The 12389-nt window shown below is 44.0% G+C and overlaps 1 protein-coding gene across 2 annotated transcripts in view; it reads left to right on the plus strand.

The window, feature by feature from the left end:
• The first annotated feature begins 4091 nt into the window (after window positions 1–4091).
• The window catches only part of RYK (receptor like tyrosine kinase), a 118305-nt gene continuing 110007 nt past the window's right edge, over window positions 4092–12389 (plus strand). Inside the window, exon 1 of one of the 2 annotated variants that reach the window (XM_043474369.1) lies at window positions 4092–4524. In XM_043474369.1, the coding sequence (XP_043330304.1) occupies window positions 4296–4524 (229 nt within the window). In that variant the 5' untranslated portion in view covers window positions 4092–4295. The remainder of the gene's footprint in view (window positions 4525–12389) is intronic. The other variant, XM_043474368.1, reaches the window with a different exon arrangement.

A 12389-nucleotide genomic window follows, 5' to 3' on the forward strand; every position in this document is an offset into this window, starting at 1 on the left:
ATCTAGCATTGTCCGTTGCATGCTAGATTACATTCACGGACGGCATCACCAATGCAATGGACATGAACTTGGGCAAACTCCTGGAGATGGTGAGGGACAGGGAGGCCTGGTGTTCTGCAGCCCATGGGGTCACAAAGAGTCAGACACAAATGGGCAACTGAACAACAACGACAACAATTGCAACTAAAATGCTTCTGTGTCCTGTCAAGCAAGTACCCTCAAGACCTCAATTCATTTTGACCAGGGAAGAAAGCAAATAGTGTCAACAATAATCCAGTTCTGTAAAACTAAAATAAATCACACATACATATAGTTGTGTGTCTAATATATGTAGCTAAGTGTCTAGAGAAAGGGCTATAAGAACATACACCAAACTGGGAGGTGATGGAGAGAGCTGATGACTTGTGTCAAGGAGGATGTTCATATTTCCCTCTGAGGACCTCAGTGACACTTGACTTATTCACACCGAAATGGAGGGAGAAAGTTTAAGAAGTTAACTGCTCCACAGTAGGACAGAGCAGTGCTTCCAGCTGCTGATAAAATATACATACCATGTCTTTCTGTGTTGCCACCCTCTGAAGTTGCTTCTTCAGTTAGTTTGGGGTGGGGCCAAGGGATTAGCATTTTCCCTCCTTCCCAGATGGAAACTACTGGTTTGGGAACCACACTTTGACAACCACTAGCTTTTTCTTCCTTGCGTTGATGAAAATGTGCAATAAATGTTTATCATATTAGGTTGGTGCAAAAGTAATTGTGGTTTTGCATTGTTGAATTTGCCATTTGATATTGGGACACATTCTTAAATAAATGTGGGTTATGTGATACATCATTTTAATGTGCATTTCTCACTTTATGTTTTTTGCTAATGACATTACTTGCTGTTTATTTCATATTTATTTTAGATTATAAAAGTGATGTTAAACAAAAAGCAAACTTTTTTTTATTCAGGTGCAAAATGTGTCATAAAGCAGTGGAGACAACTCACAACATCAACAATGCATTTGGCCTAAGAACTGTTAATGAACTTAGAGTACAGTAGTAGTTCAGGAAGTTTTGCAAAGGAGACGAGAGCCTTGAGATTGCCCGGCCATCCGAAGTTGACAAAGACTAATTGAGAGCCATCGTGGAAGCTGATCCTCTTACAACTACAAAAGAAGTTGCTGAAAACTCAACGGCGACCATTCTATGGTTATTTGGCATTAGAATCAAATTCCAAAGCTGAAAAACCTCCATAAGTGGGTGCCTCAGGAGCTGACCAAAAAAAAAAAAGTCGTTGAAGTGTTGTTTTCTCTTATCCTACTCGACAACAATGAACCATTTCTCAGTCGGATTGTGACATGCAATGAAAAGTGGATTTTATATGACAACCAGTGATACCAGCTCAGTGGTTAGACTGAGAAGAAGCTCCAAAGTACTTCCCAAAGCTTAACTTGCACTGAAAAAAAGTCATGGTCACTGTTTGGTGGTCTGCTGCCCATATCTGATCCACTACAGTTTTCTGAATCCTGGTGAAACCATTACATCTGAGAAATATGCCCAGCAAATCGATATGATGCACCAAAAACTGCAATGCCTGCAATTGGTTTTGGTCCAAAGCAAGGGCCCAATTTTTGCCAGGACAACACCCGACCACTTGTCACACAGCCAATACTTCAAAAGCTGAACAAATTGGGCTGTGAAGTTTTGCCTCATCTGCCATATTCACCTGACTTCTTGCCATCCGACTACCACTTCTTAAAGATACTCAGAAACCTTTTGCAGGAAAAACGCTTTCACAACCAGTAGGAGGCAGAAAATGCTTTCCAAGAGTTCATTGAATCCTGAAGCACAGATTTTTTATGCTACAGGAATAAAAAACTTATTTCTCATTGGCAAAAATGTGTTGATTGTGATGGTTTCTATTTTGATTAGTAAAGCTATTTTTGAGTCTAGTAATAATGGTTTAAAATTCACCATCCAAAACCACAGCTACTTTTGCATCAACCTAACACATTCTCAAGGAAGCTCCCTGGTGTCCCAGGGCCAAGTGTGATGCCTGCAATTAACGTCTTGAACTTGGCTCTGGGGTAGGTGTGGTGTTACACTGAATGGTCTTGAGGATCCCTGGTTTGAATAGTTGAAGCTAACTGCTGATGAAACTTTCCAGGAAGTGGTCATTAGAGGGACGAGATTAATTATAATAACACTAACAATGGATGTGACACCCACCGACTCCAGTGTCTGCTTAAGTGTTTTATTGACATCTTGGTCAATTAAATCCTGTAAAAGCCCTGTGAGTGTGGCATGATCACTTCTATTTTATGAATGAGGAAACCAGAGGCTCAGCAAATTTAAGTAATTTTCCCAAGGTCAAGTACCAGAATCCCACCAAGCCTGATTGCCAGATAGTTCTGTGCTTTGTTTACGTCACACCCTACCTCAAGAAGTCATTGATAGGAGGAGACTGTCTTGAGAACTGGAGCTTCCTTACTTGGGGACCGTGAATCATTTTCAAAAATGCTGGGAAGACGCCATCCATTAAGAAAACATTGCCTATCAGATTTGAGAGCCTGTTCACACAAAACATTCCCAGCCCCAAACCATTCTTCTTGACATAGCCCTGGTCCCCCAACAGGTAGCAGTGGCTGCCCCAAGAGAAGTATTTTTTCTGACCTTTGTGGTTTTATTGTTCTCTGGTGGAGCACTCGTCCTCAACCCCCACCCTCTGCCCAGCCTCCATGGGCACAGTATTCTGTGCTGGGGGGCTGAGGCTTGACAAATCGAGGCCATGCGTGTGCATGCATGCTAAAGTCACTTCAGTGGTGCCCAACTCTGTGCGACCCTATGGACTGTAGCCTGCACAGCTCCTCTGTCCATGGGATTCTCCAGGCAAGAATACTGGAGTGAGTTGCCATGCCCTCTTCCAGGGGATCTTCCCAACCCAGGAACTGAACCCATGTCTCTCACATCTACTGCATTGGTAAGTGGGTTCTTTACCACTAGGGCCACCTGGGAAACCCTTTATCAAGGCCAGTTTAATTGGAATCCATCCCTCTCCATAGAGAAGAATACCAAGTTCTGGGACTTCCCCCACCCTCCCCGGAGGATAAAAATAGCAGCCTCTCAGGGGCTCACCACTGGTGCAGCAACTGCTCCCTGAAGCTGGGCCTGGAGGGAAGCAGCTGTTCGTAGGGGCGCAGGACTGGTGGAAAGTACGAGGGGCCAAGGCGGGGACCTGCCTACAGGGACTAGGTGACCCAGAACAGCAAGTATGCTTGGAAGCCTCCAGAAGACAGGCAGCATCTGGAACAGGTTTCACTGCGACACGTCAGTACATCACAAGGTGCACCAGCTCGCTGGATCGCCTTTAAAATAGACGAGGTGTATCTGTGATTCTTAACCTCTTTGAGGGACAAGGACTCCCTACAACAATTGAGGAGATGTCCATATCACTTCTGTGTATGCTCAAGCCTACACACAGCATGCACTTTTGCACACAATTTCATATGGGGGCGGGGGCTGTCAAAGTCCAGCAAGGACCATATGCTAATGACCCCAAATGCAGGTTAATTATAGAGATGCAGGACGATTCTAAAAAATAAAAATTTGTCACATGTAGAAATAAGGTTAAAAAGTTTGCTGAACAAGATCTTGGAAAGTAAAAGTATATAGTATGTACTCATGAAGACAGACACAAATGTTAATGTTGACCTCTGTTGGTAGGATAAAAGGTGATTTCTATTTGTCTCCATCTCCTCTCCAAACGAAAAGCGTGTTTCTCTTTTGCAATCCGCGGCCGCATCCACGCAATTCCCTGGATTTGGGAGCCCGGTGGGCTGCAGGCGCGGCCTGGGCCTGCCGGCCACGACCCTCCATCCTGGGCGGCTGTGTGTGTGTTACAGACAATAGGCAAGCAAACATCAGGCTGGTGACAAGGTGGGACGAGGGCTGGCTCCTTTACAGGGTTAGCGGAGAGTCCTGGGCCGGCAGTACTACTGGGAAGGCAAAGAGCTCCTCGCGAGGTTCGGGGCCCGCACTGCGGAGGCGGTGCGTGCGTGCGCGCTCCCAGGGCGGCGGCGGCGCGCGCGCGCTCCCGCGACCCGCTCCCGGCAGCGGACGATGCCGCCGAGGAGGAGGCGGCGGCGGCGGCGGCGCGCTCCGGCGGTCTGAAGCGGCGGCCGGCTGCCACGGGCCGGCGGCGCGATGAGCTGGGCGGCCGCCCCCGGCTCGGGGCTGTGAGGGGCTCGGGGCCGGGGGTGGGCGGCGGCGGCGCAGCAGGCGGCCCACGCTTCTCCTCAGCGGCGGCGGCGGTGGCCATGCGCGGGACGGCGGGACCGGGGCCGCCGGGCCAGGGCCGCCTCCCGGGGACCCGCGGCCTGAAGGCCCCGCCGCCGCCGCTGCTGCTCCTGCTCGCGCTGTTGCCGCTGCTGCCCACGCCTGGCGCCGCTGCCGCCCCGGCCTCGCGGCTCCCGGCGCTGCCGCCCGCGGTCGCGGGGCCCAGCGTGAGCCTCTACCTGAGCGAGGACGAGGTGCGCCGGCTCATCGGTGAGTGGGGACGCCTGCGCCAGGGCGGGCAGGTCGGCCCGGGCCCGGGTGCTTCCGGCCCAGTCCGCGCGCGCCGGACCGCGGGCGGGTCGGTCCCAGCTCCCAGGGTCGCCTCCGGGCCCCGGCCGTTGCCTGCTGTGTTGGCCGGGGAGGTGTGGTCGCTGCCCTCCCCCCCACCCCGGGCCAGCCTTCCGGCCTACTCCCCACGCCGCCTAAAGACCCGGGGACCCCTCGGCCGCCGGCGAGCTACTCCATTCCAGCCTGCTTACAGCCTCTTCAGCCTTTCGCCTTATTCCCTAGAGGCACTCTTCCCCGCCGCTCCAAGTTTCTTTGACCCTATACGTGTCGCTCTAGGGCCCTGGACTTTGGGTACTCGAAATCCACGTTTTATTTCGGTATCGTAGTGATTTTGATGCCCTGGTAGAGCCCACACTACTGTGCTGATACTTTGATGCTATCATAGGTTTATATTTTCTTTAAATGAAAGAAATTGGTTATAAGGGCGCTGCGTGTTCGAGGCAGTCTCCAGATCAGGGACGATAAGCGTATTTTATAATAGTGAATGAATCTCCAGGTACCAGACCTTTTAGCTTCTTCAGTACTTTGGTTTTTGTCTTGGATATGTTGGAGTTAGGACTGGTCCTGTATTTCTGGGCCACTGTTATACGTTGAATACCTTGTAAGGAAAGGAGAACTTGGCTTTGGGTCAGCTGGTGGCTCTGTTCTACCTAATTAGTTTTGTTATTGGGGAATTAATTTGAAAAATATGACTTTGTGGATTCTGGAAGGTAACCCCTTACAGGAAGGTCTAATAGAAATGGCCCCAAATAGGAAGTCTTTGGTACTTTCAGATACCTAGACATTCACTTTCTTTTGTGTATTATGGGCCAAAGAGCCACAGTTGTTTTTTTTTTTTTTCCCCATCTTTATTTCATCTCAGACTTGTGGTACGTCTGAGGTTTGATGGGAAAAAGTATTCTTTTATCTGTCATTTTATCCTTTTTTTTTAAAGTCATAAGACTTTCTTGAAGCCTGTTGAAGTCGACTTAGTGTTAAAATGGAATTGCTTTTAAGCAGATTGTTTAGACATTGTTGCATATATGGGTTTGTAGTCTTTAACCAAGGAAGAATGCTGTGTTTTTGTAATGTCCTGCCATTCTAAATCCTCTTTGCAGTCTAGCAGAATTAGCGGAATTTAGTTTAGCTGAATGAAAATTGCAAATTGGATTAGTGCTTGAAACAAGACTAAGGTTTAGGAAAAATATTGTTTAAAAATTAACCCATCACATTAATTAAAAAATAATATTTAAAAAATAGTAATTTGCTCATTTAAAAATACTATATTGTGCATGATTTTGTAAAGATTTTTTGGTTAAACATGTGTATATAATTTGTGGCTTTGTTTATATGTAAGAAATCATCTCTGGGAGAAGGACAGGGAAGCTTGGCATGCTGCAGTCACGGGGACCCAAGGAGTCAGACTCGACTGAGCTGCTGAACTGGATTGAGGAAAGGGACGGCGGACAACCAGAGGCTGACATGGAGTGCCCACCACATACTTGCTCCTCCATGTTTTATACATGTTATTTTCTTTAATTTTCTTGTGACCCAGTGAGGTGAATATTATTATTCTCATTTTAAAGATGAAGAAAGTGAGACTTTGAAGTAACTTGGTCAAGGCCACACATTTAATAATTTTTTTTTTTTAATCAAACGTAGTGTTGCCATAGACCACAAAGTTTCATTGAATGAAATGAAGATATTTATAATAGAAGTTTGATTATGGTGTGGTGGAAAAGAATAATTGCTAATTTATACTTGAAATGTATTTGTTACCTGATTGATAAACATCCAATTTATGCCCAGGAATGAGCCATTGGGAAGAAAGGAGAGAGAATTTCCTTGCTGATCAAAACCTCAGTCGCCTCTGGGACAGGGGAGACCTGTAGTATTTTCTTTAATACAGAAAGAGTTGACCTGTTAAAGTCAACTTGACTCTCCATCCTGCACAGATCCAGGTCCTCTTCCTTTATCTATTCTTCTGTTCTAACTTGAAAGTATTCCTTGGCTGCTCCTGGCTGGGAAAGAGCAAGTGGGTGGGGCTGATGTGTACCAGGCGAACTGAATTCTCAGAATGCAGTTTCCCATAGGAACTCTTTATTAAGACTGCTTTTGTCATGTTTTTGTATCATTATGGTTTAAGTGCCTTCTAAAAGCTAATTTGAGAAACTAACCATCACTTTATAATATTTCTAAGACAATGAATTTGCATTGCCAAGTGTGAAACTTATAAATGAAGTTGGTAGTGACTTCATAAATTGAACAAGTTGTTTTTGACATGAGAATAAGTTTTTTTTTTAATGCAGTTCATACATGCACATAGTTTTTAAAAAATTGTTAACGCTAAAAGACTTAAAAAGCAATAGTTTTCTGCTTTTGGCCTTTCATCTTCCAGGCCCTACTTTCCAGTGGAAGCTGCTTTCCCAAGCTAGCTCTTTTTTTTCCCGTTTTTTTCACTTTTCATATTTTGAAATCAGTGTAGATATCCTAATGTAATAACTGAGCAGTTGCCCTTTTCTCATGCCCAAACCCCTGTGTTTAGTTACATCGTTTTTAGTAAAACCATCAGTCTGTATTTACATTATTGTGTATATATTTATATTATAAATGTTTATTATACATTATTATATGTATACACACACACACATAAATATAAATTCACTTCTGAGTTAAATGGTGACCCATAAATGGTTATGTTTTCTTTTCAAAACGCTTTTGTTTTTCCTGGAACAATAAGAGACTTAAACTTTTTGATTAGTCTATTCTGTATCTATGGCTACATTCTCTCATACACTTCAAGAAATATATTAAATGCCTTTGGATATTTTTTTTCAAGTAACACATCAAATCATCTGTCAGTTCCACTTGTTTTCCTCTTAGAGAATCCTTGGTTTGGAGGGAGAAAACAGTAGGCTTGTTTTCTCTGCGGATTCTGTACCCTTCTCTTTTGTCTTCTGTTCCCTTTTCCTCTGTTCCCTGGATCTCCTGCCTTTTCTTTTTTTTTGGTTTGCTTCATTTTGTTAAAGTGTATCCTCAGTAGCTTCCTGAGAAGAGTTGCATGGGAGGTAAATTATTTCAGGCCTTGTATGTCTGGAGATGTCTATACTATCCTCGTACTTTTAGGTGATTTGACAGAATTTACATATTAGACAGAAAAAAATGCATATATTTTTGCTACTTTTGGTGGCATTTTTCACAGTTACCTGGCTTTAAGGGTTTCTGATGAAAAATCCAAAGGCATTCTGATGCTTTTTTTCCTTGTTTTTTGAGCTTAGGGTCTTTGTCTTTAAGAAATTCTGTAATTTTATAAGCTTCTCTGTGGCCCCTTCTCCTGTCTGTGGTTCCTCTTGTCTTAGTGAGCCCTTTCAATCTAGAGACTCATATCCTTCAGTTTTAAAGAATACCTGTTACTTCTGATAATTTTCTGTCCATCACTTTTTGTTTGTTTCCGAAATGTCTATTGGTTTGGTTATTGAATCTCCTGGAATTGATCTTCAGATACCCTTAACTTATGTTGCCTCTTATTTATATATTTATATTTGGAGGTGGAAGGAGGGGGAAATTTTCTCAATTTTGTCTTCTAAGCTCTTGTATTTTTAAAATTTTAATGATGATTTTAAATTTTAGAACTCCTTCTGTTCCCTGTTTCAATTTCATTTTAGTCTAATTTTATGGATATATTATCTTCATTTATCTTTCAGGCATGTGTTGTTTTTAATTTTTTTCTGTATGTTTATTATTTTAAAAATATTTCTTCTGCTTCCTCCAATGTGCCTGTTTATTTCAGAGTTCTTTTTCTGTTCATTTAAATTAAATCTGTTGATGCTTCCGTGTCTGTAATTAAGAGTGAGATTCTGAAAAGTTGATTAGGGGAGAGCAAGCTTGTGTGTATGTGTGTGAGAGGTCTCCTGGCCTCCCATGGGGTACGTGTGGACTTTTCATTGGGAGCCTCCTCCCATGTATCAGCCCCTTGACCTCTCCTTTAGGACTGGTCAGTGTCTGCGGAGAAGACACCTCCTGTCTGCTGCGTCAGATGTGCTTGGTGATACATCAGCTGCCTGGCTTTGGACTATCTGCTTGGGGAGAGATGGAGGGTGCCATTATTCAGGCTGTAGGCTTTGACTTCTCCTGTTTACAGCTCCCTTGTCTCTGTGGTTCAGTTTCTTCAGAGAAAAACTTTGGGTTAACTGCCAGACCTGAGGGCCCAACAGCTTTGAATGCCCCTCATCAGCGGCTCCCCCCTTGACAGGCTAGAGCCTCAGGCTGGCCTTTGGTTGCCCTTGGTGCATCCAGGGCTGAGTCCCTCCAGGGGTCCTGAGAAGCACTGACCACTCCTTCAGTCATGTCCCATCTTGCATATGGGGGTCTCAAAGAGTAGCACACAACTAAATAAGCACACAGGAGCGCATCATGCAAAAGTTTGTTGAAATATCTGATGTGTTGTTGTCTACTTTCCCTTTGTGGTTTAATATCTTTGTGATTTCCTTACTGTCATTTGAGAGGAGTCCTAGGAAGATGGGGTTAAAGGCTAGCGATCACAGCGTGTACGTGACAGTCAGGGTTGGGCTTTGACTGTTGAAGAGCTGGTGATGTGTAGTTTTTTGGTAATAACAACATTAGGAAGAGTAGTGGTGCTGGTCACAGTAATGGTTGACACTTTAGAGAGTGCTGCTGACATGTTGCAGTCTTTTCCCTGGGTCAGGTACAAAATAACCCCTGTTTTGGGTGTGTATTGTTACAGATTTGAAGGAAGTATGTAACCAGCTCATTCCCTGGTGGTAGGGCATGCAGTCCTGATGGAAGTCTATCGGTATAGAGACTCCAAAAGCCTCAGAAGCTTTATGTGGAATCGCTTTGTTTGCCCCAGGCCTTGTGTCGGCTGCAGTGTTGGCATTCGATTCCCCATTTTACTAATGAGGACTCTGATTTGGGGCCCTTTGGGCAGTGAGTAGAGGGCCCGGTCTTAACTCAATCCAGAATCTATATTGCCTCTTTGTCAGCTTTGGAAGAGCTGTGATTAACTGAAATTCTTAAAGAGTAGAATTGACAAGCCTGCTGCCACATGTGCTCATTTGTCTTCACTATTATCCACGTTCTCTCCTGTTCGCTGTCTAATTGGTAATTCTGATAGTTGAGTTCCCTGGAAGTCCAGAACTGGTGAAAATTGTCTGTGGCTGGGGCAGTGCTAGGGTGTGGGAAAAAATTGCTGATGGATGAGGGGTATGGTATAAACTGGTCGTGATAGCAGAGATGCTGGCGGTAGGGCATCTGTAGGAGACCAGGGGACTTCGGAGAATAGACTCCGCCTCCCACCAATTAGGAATTCACACTGGATAACTGCCTCTCCATTAAAATAAAGTACCCTCTGGAAGAGGTAAGCATTGTTAGCATCTGATTTAAAATCAGTTTAATACTAGTTGAGATCATTGCTTCTCGAATTAGTCCAGTAAAAATTTTTGAAGCCTAACCAAGTACCACATACTGTGGTAGAAAATGGCAATTCAAAGTTACTAAATTTCTTCTCTTAAGGAACTCATAATTTCGTAGGAGAGACTACCAGTTGTAGCTGGAACTCTACTGCTGATTGTTGTAAGTTATCGTGAGAATGATTGCTTTTGACTATAGGAGGGTGGAGGGTCTTAGGGGGTTTAGGAAAGGTTTTTCTAGGAAAGGGGACATTTGAGTCTCATCTCCAAAGATGAACTTGAAAGAGAAGAGGAGCATTTCATGTCAGGCAGAGAAAATAGCACAAAGCCATAGATGTATGGAAGCAGGTATATGTGAAATGAAGGAGTAGAAACAATTTAATGTGGCTAAGATGAGAATATTTGGCAAAACCAGGGAGTGGCAGAATATAAAGCTGAGAGGTAGGTTGAAATTAGATTAGGAATTTGAATTTTATTTTATAGGTAACGCGAAACTGTTGAATTTAGGAAAGGAGAGTACACAGGAGGGTTTTGAGAAGATAGGTTCGGCCCCAGTAAAAGGGTGGCTGCAGACTGAAAAGATGGATCAGGGGAATGGAACAGAGTTAGCCTTGTGCTGTGCTGAGTCGCTCAGTCGTGTCTGACTCTCTGCCACCCCACGGACTGTAGCCTGCCAGGCTCCTCTGTCCATGGGGGTTCTCCAGGCAAGAATACTGGAGTGGGTAGCCTTGCCCTCCTCCAGGGGATCTTCCCAACCCAGGGGTTGAGCACAGGTTTCCCACGTTGCAGGCGGATTCTTTACCATCTGAGCCACTAGGGGCTCAGCTAGGGCAGCTGAGGGTGTGGGATGGGTTTATGAGGAATTCGCAGGGAGTTTGGAGAAGACTTAGTCGGGGAGAACAGAGGGCTAAAGAAAAGGGAGGAGGCAGAGTGGAGTCAAAGTTTCAGATTTGGGCAGCTTTTTCTTATTGAAAATGGTTGAAGGAAAGGAAATGAGATGAGCCATTTTTCTCCCAGCACCTCTCTTCTTTTTTAGCCTCAAGCCCCGTGTTTGGGGTGGGAGAGCAGTGAGGGTGCCCTCTCTGCTGGTGTGGGGCCTGTCCTTCCGCTGCTCAGACTCTTGAAGAGGTGGGTGCTGGTGGAGGTGGGGTAGCACCCTGCAGCATGCTCTTAAGCTTGGATATTTTGGGTGGGGTTGGTGGTAAAGATAGAGTGTTAATTTGAATCCATGTGTTCTTCATTGGGAGAGCAAGACTGAGACATTGTGCAGTTGTGGGTTTTGAATTTTTTTTTTTTTTCCATCTTCATTCTACACATGTGGGAGAACTGTCCAGTTATGGCTAAACCTGTCTCCTATGAGTCACATCCTGAGTGATTCGTCTGTTCTGAAGGTGCTGCCTGAAATACTGTTTGGACTTTAAGGGTCACTTTAGAAACAAATGAAACGTGGGTTGTTTTTTTTTTTTTCCTTTGAGCATCCTGAATTGAGAAATTGCACATCACTACTTTTGGGGTTTTAACACAGTTATGCCAGTGTTCTGAAAAAACCTGCCAGCTATATATACTAAAACAAAACAAAAACTTGACATGAAATAGAGCCGTTGCCTACTCTGAAATTGTATTACGCTTAAAAGTATGTTTTTTTCTGTGTTATTGTTGATGTATATCAAGTATAATATTTTCTAATCAAGATGTTATTAAACAACTTCCATTTATGTAGGACCTCTAAAAATGTGGTGTGCCAAAACAAATGTGTGTATTGCTGAATTACATAATAAACCGCTTACTGAAAATTCTTAACTGTGTCCAGCAAGTAACAGTGCTGAATGGCAGACTATTTCTGAAAAGTAATTTCAGAGGTCCCATTCTTGTTCTTAAGACGGATATGTTGTATCTTGTTCATAAATAATGAACATGTTCCTCTATAAATATGTCTTGCTCTGTGTCATCTGTTTTGCTAACTTTCTTTTATTTATCAACCGTTGGCAGTAGATGGCATTGGCATTTTTTAATAGACAAAGCTGAGACTCTGGGAAATTACACAGTTTGCTGGAGGTCACAGAGATGTCTGGGGCTGTATGACTCTAAAGTGCGCGTTTTCTCTACTGTGCTGCCTCTGCAAGTTAACAGTTTACATAGTCTATCTAACCAGAGTCATCTCAGGGGCTTAAACAAAATACAGATCCAAAGACCTACTCTGAGCGATTTGTTTAGGAGATCTGAGATGGGGTCCAGCCAATGAAGTTTTTGAACAGCATGTCTCAAGAATGATAAGATGTATGGCTTTTTCACCTTTGAACATCTCTGAAATTGGAATCATTTTACAATCAGTGGTGAGTCATCATGTAATTGACAGCCTTTTTTATTTCTTAATGGCAC

Source organism: Cervus canadensis, chromosome 7 (genome assembly GCF_019320065.1).
Source record: "Cervus canadensis isolate Bull #8, Minnesota chromosome 7, ASM1932006v1, whole genome shotgun sequence".
Taxonomy (NCBI): Eukaryota; Metazoa; Chordata; class Mammalia; order Artiodactyla; family Cervidae; genus Cervus; species Cervus canadensis.